Source organism: Copidosoma floridanum, unplaced genomic scaffold, assembly GCF_036245765.1.
Source record: "Copidosoma floridanum isolate Cflo_tuat_1 unplaced genomic scaffold, Cflo_Japanese_pri ptg000027l, whole genome shotgun sequence".
NCBI lineage: Eukaryota > Metazoa > Arthropoda > Insecta > Hymenoptera > Encyrtidae > Copidosoma > Copidosoma floridanum.
This window is the reverse complement of record NW_028321904.1, coordinates 2,922,369-2,941,855: the sequence shown is the minus strand read 5'-3', so window position 1 is coordinate 2,941,855 and position 19,487 is coordinate 2,922,369. Positions and strand designations below refer to the sequence as shown.

General features: G+C 32.6%; 1 protein-coding gene and 1 pseudogene across 1 annotated transcript; both read right to left on the bottom strand.

The window, feature by feature from the left end:
• Positions 1 to 1,939: 1,939 nt before the first annotated feature.
• On the bottom strand, positions 1,940 to 2,113 carry LOC149373755 (U2 spliceosomal RNA; annotated as a pseudogene).
• Positions 2,114 to 2,686: 573 nt separating this feature from the next.
• On the bottom strand, positions 2,687 to 3,759 carry LOC149373754 (uncharacterized). The gene is made up of 3 exons (XM_089595753.1): positions 3,637 to 3,759; positions 3,078 to 3,252; positions 2,687 to 2,982 (listed from the first exon to the last, which is right to left on the bottom strand). The coding sequence occupies exons 1-3, from the start codon at positions 3,757 to 3,759 to the stop codon at positions 2,687 to 2,689; spliced, it is 594 nt and encodes a 197-aa protein (XP_089451879.1).
• Positions 3,760 to 19,487: the final 15,728 nt, after the last annotated feature.

The following is a 19,487-nucleotide window of genomic DNA, read 5'->3' as shown; positions in this document are numbered from 1 at the left end:
ACTTCTATATAAGATTCCTCTTCTTTATTTTGCTGCCTAATAGCATCATCTACACTCTACTCGTGCTTTCTTTTTATTCTTACCACGAATCTATCCAACTTTCCGATCAGAAACCTTAGTGGGGTGCTGATGGGGTCCACACTAGGCTGCCAAATTAACCACTAAGGGTCCTAGTGTGGCACCATCATGGCGCGTAGATGCAGTCATTGATAGGCTGCCCTGATAGTTATAAAAATTTACCTAACCCTTTGCATTTTTTTTTAAGAAAAGAATCCTCTTATAAAATAAACACTTACATTAAATGCATGCAAAATTGTTTGGGTTGAACAAAAATTAATTATTTTCTATATTACTTGTATTATTTTATGTATTAAAATTTGATCAATATTTATTTTCAATTTTTTGTTACTTAATTGTAATTACATTATAACATTCAGTACCCTAATTTTCAATACTAACGTTTTCTTTTGATCTTTAGGTGCATTACCTTGCCCAGCGCACAGTGGTCCCAAACGCTGAAAAAATTATCAAAATTCGTGCTTCACACGAATTTTCAATCAATTTCATCAATTTTGGGCTTATTTCACTCCTAAGGCCATAACCTTCAAGAATCCGTTTCCCTCCGTCCTGTGACGACTTTGTATATGTATGATTTTTATGTATATATATAGCGAATTTCGATAGTCACATTACTGTGTATACATAAAAACGTTGTTAAAATCAACCAATTTGTACCAAACTTAGTGTACGGGGGTTTTTGGGGTCACTGATTACGAATCTGTAGTTGGATTTGCGAAATTCAAAATGGCGGATCCAAGATGGCCGACAAAGTTTTCAAAAATCAACCGATTCGCACCAAATTTGGTGTACGGGTGTTTTTGGGGTCGCTGATTACGAATCTGTAGTTAGATTTGCCAAATTCAAAATGGCGGATCCAAGATGGCCGACAAAATTTTCAAAAATCAACCGATTCGCACCAAATTTGGTGTACGGGTGTTTTTGGGGTCGCTGATCACGAATTCGCACACTGGGAGAAGGATTTATTAACTGTTAACATTTACGAATATTGGAAGAAAATTAGTTGGCATATTTATAACTACCATGATATATTTTTTATCTGAAGCTTTCACACCATTTTTATTATGAATTATATTTCTGGTATTTTTATAAAAAATTCCACTGTATAAATATTTTATCTAATTTACATCTTATTTTTGTTCTAAACATCATTATCATCATCATCATCATAATCATCATCATCATCATCATCATCATCATCATCATCATCATCATTATCATCATCATCATCATCATCATCATCATCATTACTATTCCCTTCATAATTAAAATCATTATCGCTTCGATCGTCTGACACATTCCCTATGTTTTTTTTTCCAATCAACAAATCATTATTCACTTTTCCCCTTGAAGATTTATTTGCTGTTACCTTTTCAAAATTTAGCAAGGAAAGCATTTCTTCTGTTAAATGTTTATGGCTTTTTTTCGAACTTGATCGACACATGGAAAAGAACGGATCTGAGTGTATCATAAGCCTCTGGAAAATGTCCGTATTTGTTGCGATCCTATTGACAAACGAATAGTGTGAATATCATTCAATAAAAAAAAAAAAAAAATGGCTGTACTTCCGAACACGGTCAGGCACCAATCGAGCTGAAAATTTGTGTATTTATGTTTTTTGGGATGCTGATTACGAATATGATAGTCCCGTTTGGCGCAAACGACCCTGAATGTGTCAAATGAATACATATGCATGGTATATGTATAGTGACTGAAAGGGGATTCAGAGGATCGAAGGGGCAACCTAAAATTGTAGACATGCAGCTCCTCGTGGTGCACTCTGAATGATGCTAAAGACCTACGTTTTTAATTAAAAATTGAAAAAAAAAAACATTTGCAAAAAGTAATGTGACAATAACATATGTGATCCATCAGATATACTTTCCACATGTATAGTGATAGTCGAACTGTGACATATGAGATCCATTATAAAAACCCAATACCCAATTAACCCTTACATTAAGAGCGTATCAGATACAAAGCTGATAAGAATAGATAATATACTTTGATCTGTGTCAAATGGTCGGGGAGCGATAGCAAAATAAAATCAAATTTTATGACTTTTAGATCTATTAAAAATATAACTTTATTTATTGGTTTTTTGAGAATAATAAATATATTTTAAATTTAATTTTCGACTTTCACACAAATGATTTTGAACTTTTGAAATCGATCGATGATAGACGGTATTTTAACGTCATAATGGTCATTTGACACATTCAGGGTCGTTTGCGCCAAACGGGCCTGTCATATTCGTAATCAGCATCCTAAAAAACATAAGTACACAAATTTTCAGCTCGATTGGTGCCTGACCGTGTTCGGAAGTATATCCAAAAAAATAAACATATTGTACTTATGTTGCAAAACGACATAAGTATTTCTGTTTATTAAAGCTTACAGTAGTTTACAATTAAAAAAAGTTCATTGTATGGTTGTAATGAAACATGTAATAATTAATAGTCTTAAATGGAAAAATTACTGCTAATTAACGTTTCATTTTCTATAATTATTATGTTCAGATGGCTGTCTATATCTGATAGTATACAAAAATTTATGCATGCTTCATGTTAGAACAGAAATTGATACATGCATTTAAAAGAAAATTGATTTACCTAGAATGCTTCCTCGAAAACTTTTCACGAAAACCTTTGACATTTTTATGATTGGCTTCTTGCGCCTCTTCAGACAGCAAACCGATTGGCAAAAAGAAATGTTCCATTATTTCATGACCGTGCATGAGTATAATATGTAATGATGGTGGCATATGATACCACGCATAATTCTCAACATATATTTTTGCTGTCTCTAATGCATACTCCTTAAATGCTTTTACATTAATCTCTTCGCCAGACGATACTACAGCCAATATTACTTTAAAACGTCTCAGTAGTTCCAAGTTAAAACCTGCAATGTTGTATAAAATCTTGTTGATATTTCTTACTTGATTACGAAGCGCACCTGAGTATTTTTAACACCATGATATAAAATTAGCATATCACCTGTGACTTCTGCTACCACGTCTATATTGTTAAAAAATTTTCTTGCAGCGTTTCCGTCATTCGTATTTCCTGAGCCCTGAGTAGGTACGTCAAATAAAATTCCTAGTTTCTCTCTCAGACCATCTTGAATTTTTTTTTTGTTTTCCTGGAACTTTTCTTTGTTATTTTTTTTAACCTAAATTAATGATAAAGTAATGATGTTGAATGTTTTTTTTGAAGTTGTACTTAATAAATTTTATTTTTATAATCTAAGCCAGATTCTATTCCAGTCAAGTTGATTAGAGATAGGTAGTATATACTGATACCCACGCACACCAACATTCTTTCGTGCATTTTAAAATCATACTTTTTTTTAATCAATTTGATAAATTATGTTTAAACATTTTCAGGCAAACGATGCGATAAAACCGTTTCAAGCGCTAAGCTAAAGAACGATTTTAATTTTTGTATCGTCTTTCAGTAACCGTCAAAATGCATACGATAATAGTTTTCATACAAAAATATAATATACTTGAAATTTATAGTAATGGTTTAAACTGATCAGTCATCACATACTTACAGCCCAAACTCGCAGCTCCAGTCGATACGATATATGGAGGACCAATTCCATCATTCTTATATTTGCGTGTAGAATGGAAAAACCATATTTTAAAGCATTTTGATCTGCAGTTACTTCTGCCATTTTCTGAAGATTATTCAGATTGGATATCGTTTCTTTACAAACGAAACATCTCTGAGACGATGTTTCATTTAGCGCGTTGCAAACCTAATTATAAAGATTTCCAAGAATTAAAAAAATTAAATATAATATACACTTCTCGTTAATAAAGAAGGACAAAATTGGACGTCCATGAGAAGAGCGTAATGCAATTATAAATGTTGAAATTGAATCTGAAGACTAACCTTACCATCTATCATCGTTAGTATCATTTCTATCCCAACAGAAAATGAACCAACAGAGATATTCTGAAAATTACTTATTTGTAAGTTCATATTTTCCTCTGTCATTTTGCATAAATGATCTGTTTCTTTTTCATAGGTAATTTTGATTGGCCTACAAAACATTGTTGAAGATGACTTTGGATTTGTCCAATACACTGATTGGGTTTTCTTGTTAATCAGCTTTAGAGGTACCATGGATACACAGAAGATATTACTATTGACTTGTAATTCTGAAGTTGACTTTTGCCTGTAGCCGTGCATAGTGCTGCCATCAAATCCATACTTTATCAATAATATAAGTTCTTCTGGCTCATCTGCTTTGAGATCTAAATACTTCAATAACCTTTTAACAGTATGATCTACTAAATTTTGTAGAGGTACCTCACAGGAGAGGTCTGTTATAAGTAATTTCTCAGGGTAGGCTGTTTTTTTCTCAATTAATATCTATAAAATAGTAGAATCATTGATAAATTAAATTTGTTTTTGTTTTCATAATGAAATATTTATACAGCAGGTTCTTAATTATACATTATTTATTAAATGTTTTTTATTTTTTAGATTTTATGGTTTAACTGCAATTGTGAGAAAAATTACAATATTTATATGTTACACTGAGATCTCAGTCGTAATCTTGTTTGTTTTTATGTTTGTGAATAATAATTTTATTTTATTTTATTTTATTTTTATTTTTTTTTATAAAGAACAATATTTTTCTTTCCTACCATATCAACACAGTTAGCATACATGTAGCGATTTATTATAAATTTAATGAGAAAAACGAATTTCATGTCACAATTGAAACTCTATTCAATGTAAATAATATACAGTTTCTTAATTACACTAGTGAAACAGTCGAATAATTATCTTAAGCTCTTTGTTAACGTAGAAAAATAATTATCCTTATTAGACCATTTTCAAATTATTATATAATAGTTTATCAATACAAAAAGTTTGATTTCTTACTTGTTGAAAAATAATTTTAAATAGATGTAATATAATACTTATAGCGAATATGTAAATTGAAGTACTTGTGAGAGTTAGGAATGAAATGAAAAAAAGTGTATTATGTATATATAAATATATATACACACACACATATATATACCTTCTTGTAAGTTGGATATATATCATGACCAACGTGTAAGGCTGCCAACCTTATGAGTCGGTATGCACGTTTTGACAAATTTGCATCGATAATCAGCATTACAGCCTCCTCTGGTGTCAATGCTCGACTATTTGAATTGTTTACTACTTGACACATCTCTGTTGCTTTTTCGGAATCAAGTATTGTATCAAACAGCTTAGCTCCATTCTTATTACTAGACCTCTTTAGTTTTTTTTTAGTAAGTGCATAACATTCATCATCATCGACACTCTCATTTAAAGCCGATAATTTACGATAACGACTTGGTTCTGATGATTCCCCAAAAGTTGCAATTGGTCTGCCGACTGTGTTACCTATGTATGCAGAATGTTAGAGGTTAAGGAGAATAGAATGTTGCAGGAAGTTATCTCTTTTCCATTTATTTTGAAAAAAAACGGGGTGCGTCACATGTGACACACCGCAGAAGTAAGAACTTCGAAGATAGTTGAATATGTATGTGTGATATATTGATGTGATATACATATATTATTTGTTTGCAATCACATAAGACTATATTTTTTTATTAATAAATTCACAAATTTTGCTCCTTTTTTCGTTGGCTGGATACATTAAGAATTTTGTTTTTTGTTAAGCATACCTGATTTCGCATTGGAAGGTATCTCTGTAGAGGTATTTATATTCAGAGTCAGTTCTCCATCTGCCCACAATTTGTGATTCTTTATAAGATCCTCATAATTTTTCTTATTTTTTGACATAGACTGCATGTTTCTAGTTAAATTATTATAAAATTTCTTCCGCAACTCGTTATTAATTAGTTTTCTTATGGATTCACTTTCAACAATTTTCCACTTGTTTACAAGAAAATCTATAACCATACTTTTCTGTGTTTCCCATGACAAGCTCTTATTACTATTCAGTACATATATAATATCTTTTATTTTGACACTCAGGGCTTCCATTGTCACAAACAAGCGGCTCACAATATAACGTAGTAGCACTCGCGTTACAAGCATATGCTGATTTGGACTTCGGCATTTAATAAGATTGTACTAGCGTGGTGGCAGTTTATGTGTATGGTTGTAAGTAAAAAATTTTTTTTTATATTAATTTTTTTATGTATATGACCTCTTTTATGTGCATAAAAAAATTATAGAGAAAAAATTAATATCACTTTAACAATGGGCATGAAACAAATTAGTAGAGAAAAAATTTTTTTTACAGACAACCACCTACCAAAACTGCCACCACGCTAGTAGAATCTTAATAAATACCGAAGTCTAAAATCAGCATATGCTTGTAACGCGAGTGCTACTACGTGCTTCAAATCTATTATAGAACCTTATAGCTTATTTGTTAAATTAATAATTATATGTTATCCGTTTCATGAGGTAAAAGGATATTAAACAAAAATAAGGTTTTTTCATATAAATCTTATATTTAATAATGTTTCTTTCAGATCAAATTTAGTACTATATTTAGTAATATTTTTTTTTTAAACGAAAATGGTTTGAAACCAAGTAAAATGTCTTAATCAAAAAGTTTTTGAAGGTTAGTGACAACAGCGATATTCCCTATAAAATATACATATGTGTTACGATTCAGAAGTAAAAAAAAGAATTTTTGCGATGTGTGCTGAATTGGGACCTTGCATGAAAAATTCCATTGGGTCCGTCTTGTAGAGTTTTGAAAAATAATCGGCACGTATTTTTTCTTTTTTTTTTTAAATTAAAAACTACAAAAGATACAGCACCTTGAAGTTTTTCTATTTTTCATAGCTATAGATATACTCCCTGCATATGTGACGTCACAACGACATAGTGAAAAACATACATTTTGGTATTTTCACGATAACTTAAGTAAAAATGAAAATTTTTTCTTGAAACTTTCAGGAATACTTCGTTTTGATATTATGTTGACAAGATTTCATTTTGAGAAAATTTAATGTAACCGTTTCTGCGTTATTTGAGGTTATGTGAACGTTAGCTATTTTTTTCAAAACGCTGTATCTTGGAAAGTTTTTAACCGATTTTGATGTTTTGGGGTTCATTATTTTTGTACTTAATTGTAGAATATATATGTGTAATGTATGCTTTACAACGTTACGTATATATGGCGTTTTCTATAACTATTAAAATAGCATAACTTTCAAGGTACTATATCTTTTTCAATTTTTATTTTTAAGAAAAAAGAAAAAATACGTGTCGATTATTTTTCAAAGCACTACAAGACGGACCAAATGGAATTTTTCATGCAAGATCCCAATTGTTTTACTTTTAAAACAATCAAAGACAAAGCATAATTGCTTTATTTTAAAGTTTTTTGAGGTTAGGAAATATCAGTGATCAGCGCAATGAAAAGTAATAAATGTTTCTCATCATTCTATGAAAAATTCATGATGGTTAATTTTTTAAAGAATTTTTTGACGCATAGTACTATCAAAAACTACGCAACACTACTTTATTTCGAAGATTTTTGAGGTTAGGAAGATTCAGCGATATGTTAGACTAAAGTAAAGTGTCGATTCATGTTTTGGTATAAGAAATACACATGATAATTATTTTTTAACGTTCAAAACGTTGAAAAACTACGCAAAACGACATTTTTCGAAGTTTTTTGAGGTTAGGAAAATTCAGCAATAAGGTAGACAAACAAAGAGTATTAATTCATGTTTTGGTATAAAAAATACGCATGATAATCATTTTTTAAGAATTTTTTAACGTTCAAAACGTTGAAAAACTACGCAAAACTACTTTTTTTCGAAGTTTATTGAGGTTAGGAAGAATTAGTGATGTGCTCGATCAAAAATAAGTATAAATTTGTAATCAGCGATGAAAAATACATATGATTAAGCCTTAATTTGGATTTTTGAAAGTCCAAAATTATTTTAAATCAAGTAAAACAGCTACCTTAGAGTGATTTTGACTAATTGCAGCTGCCATATTGGTCCGCCATTTTTAATTTTGGAAAAAAGCCAGACGGCAAAAGAAAGCCTCCTAACTAAGCTACAGTTTGCGCCCATAAAACATTTCTTACGACTTATAGAATTTTGGGCAGATCTTTGTTCCGTTTCACAAAGAACGTCCCATATATGTATGTAAGTGTGTGTGTGTCCATTATTACATACATATGTATATGTAGCCCGCTTAAGTCATAATTTGGGATGTTTTCATCGATATACAGAATGAAACTCATGTGTTTGGTCGTTTTTATACTTTTTCATTGTTTTATTACAATAAATAATGCGAATTGTTATAATTTGTTATATATATACCTTGATTACATATATATAATGATGGATGACACTTCGGAGGAAATCGGATCCTTGTAACCTATGATCTTACGAACAAAATAAGCCCAAATTCGTATTGATTGAGTGAAAAATCACAGGAAGCGCGAATTTTGATAATTTTTTCGGCTTCCTGAATCACTGTAGCCAGTTTTCTGCTGCCTCGCGTACCGTACCTAGCGTGATCCAGGTGCAACTCAACTTTGGTGTATTAAATATTAAGATACCGTCTGTTTACCATTACAGTTTGAAAATTTGTAAAGTAACAGTTGGCTATTCAGATAAAAAATATATCATGGTAGTTATGAATATGCCAACTAATTTTCTTCCAATATTCGTAAATGTTAACAGTTAATAAATCCTTCTCCCAGTGTGCGAATTCGTGATCAGCGACCCCAAAAACACCCGTACACCAAATTTGGTGCGAATCGGTTGATTTTTGAAAATTTTGTCGGCCATCTTGGATCCGCCATTTTGAATTTGGCAAATCTAACTACAGATTCGTAATCAGCGACCCCAAAAACACCCGTACACCAAATTTGGTGCGAATCGGTTGATTTTTGAAAACTTTGTCGGCCATCTTGGATCCGCCATTTTGAATTTCGCAAATCCAACTACAGATTCGTAATCAGTGACCCCAAAAACCCCCGTACACTAAGTTTGGTACAAATTGGTTGATTTTAACAACGTTTTTATGTATACACAGTAATGTGACTATCGAAATTCGCTATATATATACATAAAAATCATACATATACAAAGTCGTCACAGGACGGAGGGAAACGGATTCTTGAAGGTTATGGCCTTAGGAGTAAAATAAGCCCAAAATTGATGAAATTGATTGAAAATTCGTGTGAAGCACGAATTTTGATAATTTTTTCAGCGTTTGGGACCACTGTGCAGCGTCTACCTTCCCAATCTTTGGCATTACTAAAGACTATCCCTAGAGCAACCAAAAATATTTTTTCATTTATTTGCCCATTTGGTAGCTGCATATTAAAAACTGGAACGAATGTTTCTGGAAAATTTAAAAGTTACGCACTGCAATTATAAGTAATCAGATGTTAAAATGTTTTATAATTTCCTACCTAAGAGTAGAGAGTACAATCTGGTTGTATTCAAGATTTATTTCCAGGTTTCGTTCTTTAAACAGTATACTCTTTCACAACACTTTTTGATAAGATTTTCTTGACGATGCAGGTTAAATTTGTTGTTACTCCAGTAATAACATTAACAGAGCAGGTAATACACTTTTTCTAAGATTATATGACAATGAATAACAATAAATATGTCTAAATTGTAAGTAGTACATTTATAATTACCAAATCCTGGTAGACAACGCTCCCGTCATCTCCTATGTCAGCCAGAAAAGTAAGAAAATGAGCATAACTACCCAATAGAAAGCTGTATAGAGTGTATTTCGCAACAAAACCGTTGAAAGTTGTGATATTTTCCAACTCGTTCCTTGGTTTCCTTTCGATAGAGAGAGTTCTTATTTCTTCTAACTTATTTTCCAAAACTTTAAACTGAGAGGCCATTCTTTTATTCAAGTATTTAGTAATTTCTGAGGTACGCGGATAACACATAAAAAAAGAAGCACTATAAACTACTCATAATGTAATTGAATTTTTCCATACCATTTAAATCATTTTTTGTTAGCAGTGGTCCATTGGTTACATCAGTCTGCGTACCGACACTTAGTACAGTTTTTAATATTTTACAAGACGGACCCTCGATGATATTCGCTTAAAGGTTACTTGTAGGTTGACGAACTATAAAAATTAGTCAAATTTTTCAAAAAGAGTCCTAATGAATAAATAGATATTAAGATTTCAAACTCAGTATAAATAAGTGCATTTTACAACTTACATGTTACTGGTGATTCTGAAAAGTTAGGCACTGGAGACATTAGATGCATATTTCGTTTTTGCTCTAATTGAGCATGATTTAAAATATTGCCTAAGGTAGATCTTTTTAAAGAAAGATTCTGGAAAGAAACTAGTGACTCATTTAAACTCTGAGTCAAAGTATTTTCCTGCACTGATGAGGAACCTCGTTCTTTCTCATGTACGCAAAATAATACATCTTGATTTTTGCTAACAGTTCATTATAAGTTTGTGAAATTAAAAACTCACATAAGTCTTGAAAATACTGTCTAAAAATGGTAAATTTGAATATGTACGTACCAGCTGTGTCTAAAATTTTGCATTGAAAAACCAGCGAACTTTTTGGAGGCGCAGCGTAGCTGCTTTTAAATTTCCTAAGGCATTCTAGATCATCAGCTGCAAAAGGCGGAGCCATATATTTTTCATATGTGCTGCCTGCTGAATTAGACACGATGAATGTATCAGGAAAAATCAGTGGATGCTTAAGCTCATTGTCAAGGTCTTGGTTCAGTATTTTAACCAAAAAATGTTGCCTTTCAAGTGTCATTTGCCAAATAAATAATATTCAAGAATATTTCCCTATTGTGTATCAATAATGAAGATTTGTTTACCTTCTTAGTTAATAAACTTGTCAACTGCGTCGTAACTTAATCTAACAACCCAAATTTTTTGTTTCACTGTTAAAGAGTAGTGTATGCTACGGATTACAACTATTTGTTTATGTACACTGAAGAACTAAATACTAGTCAATTAAAAACCAAAGATAAACTTCTTTAATAGGGTGCTACATTATAAACTAAAGTGTGTATGTACAACGCTGTGGTACGTCTAACTGACAGTACGTAGCAAGTGAATTTGCTGAGCAGACAACTCATGCGCTGATGAAAAATATTGCACACATACTTGTACTTGATTGTGTGACAAGTATAAATAGTATAACTAGAACATTTGCAATATTATTTTGTTAAATAATGGACTCCTACTTTTTTCTTGTTTTAATGCAAGTATGTTATAACATATAGTTCAGGTGAATCACCTGGCAACTCAGAAAAGTTCATGAGAAGCATTTTACATATAACATCTTTCAATTTAACTTGAATTTGCGAATTATTTTTGTCTGTCACTAAGTAAGTATGTAAATACGCTGAGTCCGTTGGATAGGTGTATGCTGATTCAATAATTTGAAGCTGCTCTTCAATAATGTTCTCTCTTCTCTTGGAACTTGTTATCTGGTGACATAGTTATTTTTGTTATTTTAACAACTTAAGTACTGTTTGTCAAGATGATATTACTGGGACTCTTATCACTCAGTGTGTATTTACTATACATTCATTGCTAAATATATATCGTGTCAGCAACTTTTTTTGATTTTAAAATTGTATTGTTATGATTACCCTTATTTTTCTCACTATTATTTAAATAATTGTCCTCAATTCTATTACACAGTTGAGTAAAAGGCTTATATCCACTTTTTAAGACATCTTTTATAACACCGAAAGCACTCTCAAACTCAAAAGCAGTTATGTTACCAAATAAGCAGTTTTTATTTCTTACATCATCAGCTAAATGTCCTAAGTTATGAACATTGGAAATGAGCAAATGTTTTCCATACAATTCACCAAAAACTTTAACGAAAGTTTTGAGATACAGTTCTGCATGATCTAAATACTTTTCCCATAAATCTGTACTTGATAGAACCCTGCATGCTACATGAAAAAGTAAAAAATGATCATATACATGACTCGGTAAAATACCTTTTAGTACAAGTATCCCACAGTACAGAACAAAAAATCTAAACTCTGTCGCTTTCCACATGTGCACATCTCCCAATCATCGTGTTGAACGTTGAAAGTCTCTAGGAATTTGATTTAATAAATTAATTAGCATTTGTGATATTCGTAGTAAACTTTCTCTGGGCAGTTTGAATTCTTTAGATGACATCCAAGTATCACTTAGTAATTTTTTTGTTACTTCAAGACATCCCAAATGCATAAAGTCAAGAACAAAGCCATCGATCATATTGATTTCTTGAATTCGAATAAGCGGACAGATTTGATTCGCAAGATAGTGCTCTTTATCATCTTTTGATCTAAATGACTCATTGGTTCTTATTGGGCAATCAATGGTTTCAAAAATCATACGCTTATTAATGTATTCACCTTTCACTACACAACTTTCACTAGAGTAATACCCTGAATGTCCTTTGATACTTTTGACAAATGATCGAGATACCCGATCACATAGGAAACTGTGGACACAAATTTGAAATTGCTTGTCACTGAGCACTATACCATCTTGCAGTAGATATTGCAATTCTTTAAAAAAATTTCGAAAGTATGTTTTAACACACTTGGGCTTTCTATTACCTAAATAAACAGTTATAATAAAAGGTTCATACGAGTTATCATCCTTTATATACATTTTTCCCAAGATTGGCCACATTTCTTTGGAACTTGACTTAAAAATAGACAATCCATCAATGTGAAATTGTAGATAAACTTTATTATTTGGATGTAGCTTCAATATAACAATTCTTTTTAATTGTTCAGCAATACGAATGTGAGCAAACTCTGATGTGTCTGTTTCATCATTTGGATTAAACTTTGTGATCTTTTTCTTCAGATCGTATTTTATTTTAAGTAGAGTTTTTGTTGAAACTAGTAGTTCAGGGCCGAATTTTTTTAAGACTTTCAGCAGCGAATCAATTTTCAAATGTTAAATTTTATTTGCAACAGCCCAACAACTTAAATCTTCAGAGATTAATGATGACACAGAGGTTTTCTCTTCACTGATGCATGTATCATTTTAACAATTGATTTTATTTGTATTTATTAAGCCTTCTTCTAATATTATTAAGGCCTATAAGACTTGTACTCATTTTTTTCCGTAGAAATTTGTTTAATACATAAGATTTTTTGGGAAAAATACTGCAAAAATTCGTTAAGTTATGCTCGAAAGATTGCGTTTTTTTTCACCGAGATTAAAGCAGAGCTATGGATGTATTGCACTGTTAAATCGACAATCTTTAAAACTGAATAGTTTGCAATTTAGTAAGGAAACACCTGTTGAAATTTTATACACGTGTAAATAACACTTTTATTTCACACATATTTCAATTTCAGCATATTCTTACGAAAACTACTATACCCGGAGATCATCCTTAACTTAAGATTTAATGAGCAAACAGCAGTATCGAGAATCGTCACAGCAGATCTCTCGTAGTTCTGTCATTAATAATAGTTTATTAAGACGCGAGTGCTGCAAAAAGGGCTAGTAAAACTTTGTATAAATTTGTCTCAAGGAGCTATATAATTCGTCATAATTACCTTTAACATTTATATGATCTATGAACGTTTATATGATCTGGAGTTGTTCAGAGTGTACTTAAGACCTAGATTAGTCAGATGTGTAAATGTATATATATAAATATACATATAAATTAATGTATATATAAATATGCGTGTGTGTATATAGGTATACTTATGATGTTTATCACCCGCCACACGATATCTTTTCTTTTGAAACGTTCCAAATAAATTATTAAGAATAAATAGTAGATAAACTATGGCGGTTCGAGCACAGCTGTGCTCGAACCGCCACGGCGGTTTGGGCACATTCGCTTTTTCTCTCTCTGTTCCCGAGTACCCCCGAACTGTTCCCCGATGATTTGCTTCCGAAGTGTAGCTGCTGCGAGATGAAAATATGGAGAGCCATAAATCTCGCTCTTAGCGTATATGACTGTGTTAGCTGTTAGATGGTGAAAGTATTCCCGAGTACCCCGAACTGTAGCTGCTGACGAGAGAGAAAAAGTATGAGGAACGGGTGCTCTCTCGCTCTTTTACCATACTTGCCTGTTGTTCTGCTGAGAGATTACACTAGGAGAACCGACGATATCTCTCGTGCCTGTTCTTCGCTGCTGAGAGATTATGCGATGCTCGGAAAATAGGCTTTCTCTTTTACTATACGTACCTGCATGCTTTTGAGTTGCGATAGCTTTTTCCACCGCATACGACTTTATCGCGTAGGAGTTCGTGCTGCTGCCAAATGGAACATGAGATGATGTGTAATTTGAACGAGGAGAATGAATTATAAAAATATTTGTTATATTTTTTTTTTCTATATGCGCATGCTTGACCTCTTAATTTCATTATTTTAATCTTACAGGCATCCAACAAATGTTTTTGGTTTCTTCTCTAAAATTTTTATTTGCATAACATGATAATAGGGGACGTGGAGTGGTAGGAAAATAATTGTTATACATTTTTATTTTGCTTATTAGTTTATTTTAAATTAAAAAATGTAAATTTACAAAATGATTTTTTGAAACATGTTATTCTTAAAAAATACAATACATTTTTACAGCTCTTTATTATAATCATCGTCGTCGTCGTCATTAACATCAACCCAATCCATATTAAAGTAAAACTTTTTCATTCGCCTAACGTTATGAAGAGCACACATGGATCTGTAGGCTCCGTTGTGATGAGCACAAGTAGTAACTAATCTTGGGAGTTCAAACGGTGGATAGTCTGTCATATCGGTGACTTTAAAAGCAAATCTTTCAAGCCACTTTTTTTTCAGATCTCCAATAACAAATATCTTCGTAGCATTTTCAAGATTCTCCCGTAAAATATTTCCTATTTCCGTGTACTCAATTTTTCCCGAGTCCCAGGTTAGTCCATGATAGTAAAGTTCAAGGTATAAATTTTTATGTTTATACTTTTGTGGTAATTTTCGCCAAGTAAAGGGTGCTTTAAAAAGAAATACTTGTGCTTCTGCATCGGTAGCACTGAGTGGAAGGATAGCCAATTCTTTGAGCACATAATCATTACCTGGTTTCTTGAAACCTTGCACGTCCACAAAATACTCCATTTTCCACTATTATAATATTTAATTTAATTTTTTTTCATCTTTTCATAACCTTCACTTTTAGGACAAGACCCTTTGTTGGATGAATACTTATCAACAAAGTTTTTTAACCAAGAATTTTTTTTTGCATCAGCATTATCATCGTCCTTAGTTGAAAGTTTTTGATACTTAACATTAGTTGTAAAATTGCTTGTACTCGGTTTATGCGACATATTGATTAAATAAATTAATTTTTCAAACAATTCTACAGTCTTTATCTTTTGATTTTTCCACAGATTTTGTTTTTTCAATTTTCACACATTTCTTCTCGTTTCTCTTGATAAATTTTCCCCACTCTTCTTGTCGTCGTTTATTTTCAGCTTCTTCTTTACTCCAACTGTTGCTCCGGCCTTTATCCATGATGGCTGAGAATAAACTAATGCTCGCAGAGCCCATGAATCGACTTTATATAGCTTTTATATGAGTTTCTTGACATCCCCACTCATTGGACTATACTGAACGATACGATCGTGTAAAATTAAGCAATAAGCTGATGTATTGGCAGGGAAATTGTTATGCGACTCAAATTCTAGCCTCACATCTACTGGAGCATTTTTTAAAGACTCGTTTTGTTTGGAACAATCGAGAACGATTAAAGGTATTCGATTGAGAAAGTGATGTTTGCCTAATGAAGGCGTACAATTTTTGCCATAATATGAATTTTGAAAATTAGCATACATATTATATAGCAATGCATACTGGTTACGCGTAATATCGAGATTTAGATCACCATATGGATAATATTGTGAATTTAAATAGAGTTTCACATTTCTTATATTGCAGTGGTCAAACATACTAACGTTTACATCTTTCTGATTTTTTCGGTTAGTTTGAAAGGCTAAAATAACATAACGTGGCTTTTCCAACTGATTGGATGTCTTAACCGTCCAGATATGCTTTGATGTGCTAGGTAACAGGGGATACTCATATAATTCCCAAGTTCGAAAACTCATAGATATAAACTTATCTTTTTGCAGATAATTTAATAAACGGATTTTATGAGAATCTGACATCACCACATAGGGCATAAGCCACTCAAGCTTCAGTATTACTATTTTAAAGTCTTCCCAAGTTGCTGCGGCCGCAAGATCAGCAGCATTGGCATTAAGCGGAGTTTGCAACACAGCATTCAAATCGTTTCTTGATCTTGTAAGTATAAGCTCATGTTTTACATTAACAACTATCTTACGATAGTCTTCAGCAAAACCTAAAATCATATTCAGTGGAAGAATTATATCAAAGTAGCCGTTGTTATTAGTAAGACTATCATCTTCTTCTCCAACGCCAAGCCAACCAGCATTTATCACAGATTTATTTTGATCTGGACAAAGTGATAACCAATTTTTCATCAGGGTTGTTAGTCCAACATTTTTGCACTTATCTACCTCTATAGCATTTATCTCATATCTTATTTCTTCAAATAAGTGACAGATGGCGTTGTTTATCAATGTGGTGTTTGTTACTGCCGTATTTTCATCTACTTTGACCAATCTTCCGTAAACATGTAGAGAACTTCTGGATGGTAAAAGACACAAGTCTTGATGTTGAATTGAAATGCGAATTTCATCGCTGTTGCCATATGTTGATGATGCATACGGCTGATGAGCATGAATCTCATAGTGCGCAATAGATTCGTCAAATGCGACTGGAGACTGAATACTTAGAATCTCGTCCATTTTGTATACAACAAAAAAATATCCAATTTAATTTCCACCAGGGCTTTTTATTTTTAGACCGAGACTTTTTATAAACTGAATGTTTTGATGAGTTAGTTTTTGTCGTGTCAATTGTTTTCTTGAATGTCTCGATGCTTTGATGGACTTTTTTCTCTGACGTCTCAACGCTTTGACAGCTCGTTGTTGACTGAGTGCTGGAGTGCATATTGAGCTGTCTATATGATTTGTTTGATTATTATAAACGATACCCATTATGGAGAAGGTTTTATGTGCAATCTTATAGTTATGATTTCTCCACGAAAATTGACTAAATCACCATCCTGATCTACAATGCGTAGTTGTATATGATCAATGATGCGTCCAATAATCGGTAAATAAATTATTTGTGAAGGAACTTCAATAATTTTATATCCAGGTGGTACAGCAGGAAAAAATTCATGAATCGTGTGTACTTTGTGGCTGTTTATGTAAGCTCCACTCGTGATGTTGCATTCAACTCTTAATGCGTTTATCTTTAGAATAGCTACAGGTAAGTCTGAAATATGAGTGGTATTATTTTTTAGAACTCTCTGAGTGAAACCTAATAGGCTGCCTATAGAATCTTTAGGTCTAAAATCAATAGTATGACTGCACTTGATGATACTTCGAAGCGTATTATTGTTTGGCTTAATATCGAGAGTTATGTTGCGAGGTTGTAATACCTCAATCAAAAATGACCTTATATCTTCGATCTCATAACTGCCTGTTGGTAATACAATAACTTCATTGCCAACATAAAATTTATTACAATTTTCATCAATATTTGGGATCGAGTTGAATGACAAAAGTTCTACTAAGCCAAGAACGTAGCTGTGTTTTGGCGACAACTCAATCGGTGGAAAATACTGTGCTTCTAAAATAGAAGAAGTACCAGAAAGGCTAAGTGTTAATGTTTCTTCCATGGTTGTCAAAGCATAACTAAGAGGTTTCTCTCGATGTAAGAAAGTTATATTTGTTTTAACAGAAACTTTAAGCACAAATGACCGCAGTTGTAGGAGTTTAATTTTTGATATCGCTTATGATTATATTTCACCTTACTAACTTTTAGATACAACATTAAGTCAGTCGGTGGCTGCAGATCTCCAAAACTGTCAAAGTACACAACATTATTACCACGTTTTTGATAAGCCACCCAGTGAGTGCCAGGTCCATTTTTATCATCAAGATTTATTATAGCTGTTTCACAAAACCATGGACCATCAGCAGGTAAATTGTTTCTCATGAATACTCCGCGAAAATGGGGAATTTTTAAGATTTTAGAAAATTTCATCAAATCTATGTTTGTCAAAGCTCGATCTGGTAATTTTATTTTTTTGAACTTTTTTTTTTTTGAGGTTTTTTTTTTTTTTTTCCTTAAACCTTTTCCAGCGTATGACTTTAAATAGACTCCTAATCCAGTTTTATGCGGTTTGAGATAAAGACCTTTTCCAATGGCGATAGCTTCCATGGTTTGATTATGTCTCTGACTTTCTGCTAGCTGCTTTTTGGCTGATTTAGCAGCATTAATGCTCTTCATAATTCCAGCTATTCCATTGGCTATAGCACCAGTTGCACTCAAACCAGCAAACAATGGAATCAAAGGTAAAGCTCCACCAATTTGAGTAGGAAGACGTAAGATGCGTGGAATCGTAACATACTTTTTACCTCCCGATTTTTTAACTGCACTACGAGCACCTTTCAAAGCGCTACTAATGACATCTCGAGCACTTTTGCTTTTAGCGTTCATGTCTTGGGAGGCCGCTTTAATAACTGCACTTAAAGCACTACATTGTTTTTTCTTTGACCTACCCATCCTTTTTTTCCTTTTGTTAATACTCTGTTTTTTCTCCTGCTTCAACCCCATACCAAATTTACTTTTAACCTTCATAGCACCGGTCACCAGGGCCGCTGCTGCTCTTTCACCGATACTTGAATCTAAAGCCTTTACTCTTAGCCAAGCCTTCTCAGCTAAAATTTTATCTGCTTCGTGTCTAGCTTTTAAATCTTGTCGATTTTTTGAGTATGCTATATCATGCTCTTGCATACCACATCCAGCAGATTTACTCCAGGATCCCCTCTAGCAAGACGCTTAGCAAGCTTAGTACCTGGACCGCAGTACTGATAGCCTGGCAAATGAAGTTCTACTGGTAAAGAATTTATGATTTTATTTACAAGATTATGCCCTCTCTTACGATGCATGACGATGATTAGTCTTCAGAGGTTAGATCATGACTAAGCGTTCGAGAAAATAGATAATACATTTATAGTAGACAAATTTGTTGAAAAATAAAGAACTCAAACTATATAAGCGTTGTACTTTTTCATCAAAAGATTAGTTGTAACTGATTATTCATACAGTATAGACATGGAGTTCAAAGAGCAATCCATAAAATTACAAGTTCCTAATTTTGACGCTATTGCAAAACAAGAAAAACGTTCAAACCGACATGGTGAACTACTCCCTGACAGTATACGCGCGGTATTTTGCGGCCCATCTAATTGTGGTAAAACTAATAGCTTATTAGCTTTAATCGTGCATCCCAATGGAGTTAAGTTTGAAAATGTATACGTGTATTCAAAGTCACTACA

Excerpts from the sequence above, each read along its gene's own strand:
- LOC149373754 (XM_089595753.1), bottom strand. The coding sequence starts at position 3,759 with ATGGCAGAAGTAACTGCAGATCAAAATGCTTTAAAATATGGTTTTTCC. Across the intron at positions 3,253-3,636 it reads TGGAGCTGCGAGTTTGGGCT|GTTAAAAAAAATAACAAAGA; the intron begins GTAAGTATGTGA and ends TCATTAATTTAG. Across the intron at positions 2,983-3,077 it reads CGTGGTAGCAGAAGTCACAG|GTTTTAACTTGGAACTACTG; the intron begins GTGATATGCTAA and ends ACAACATTGCAG.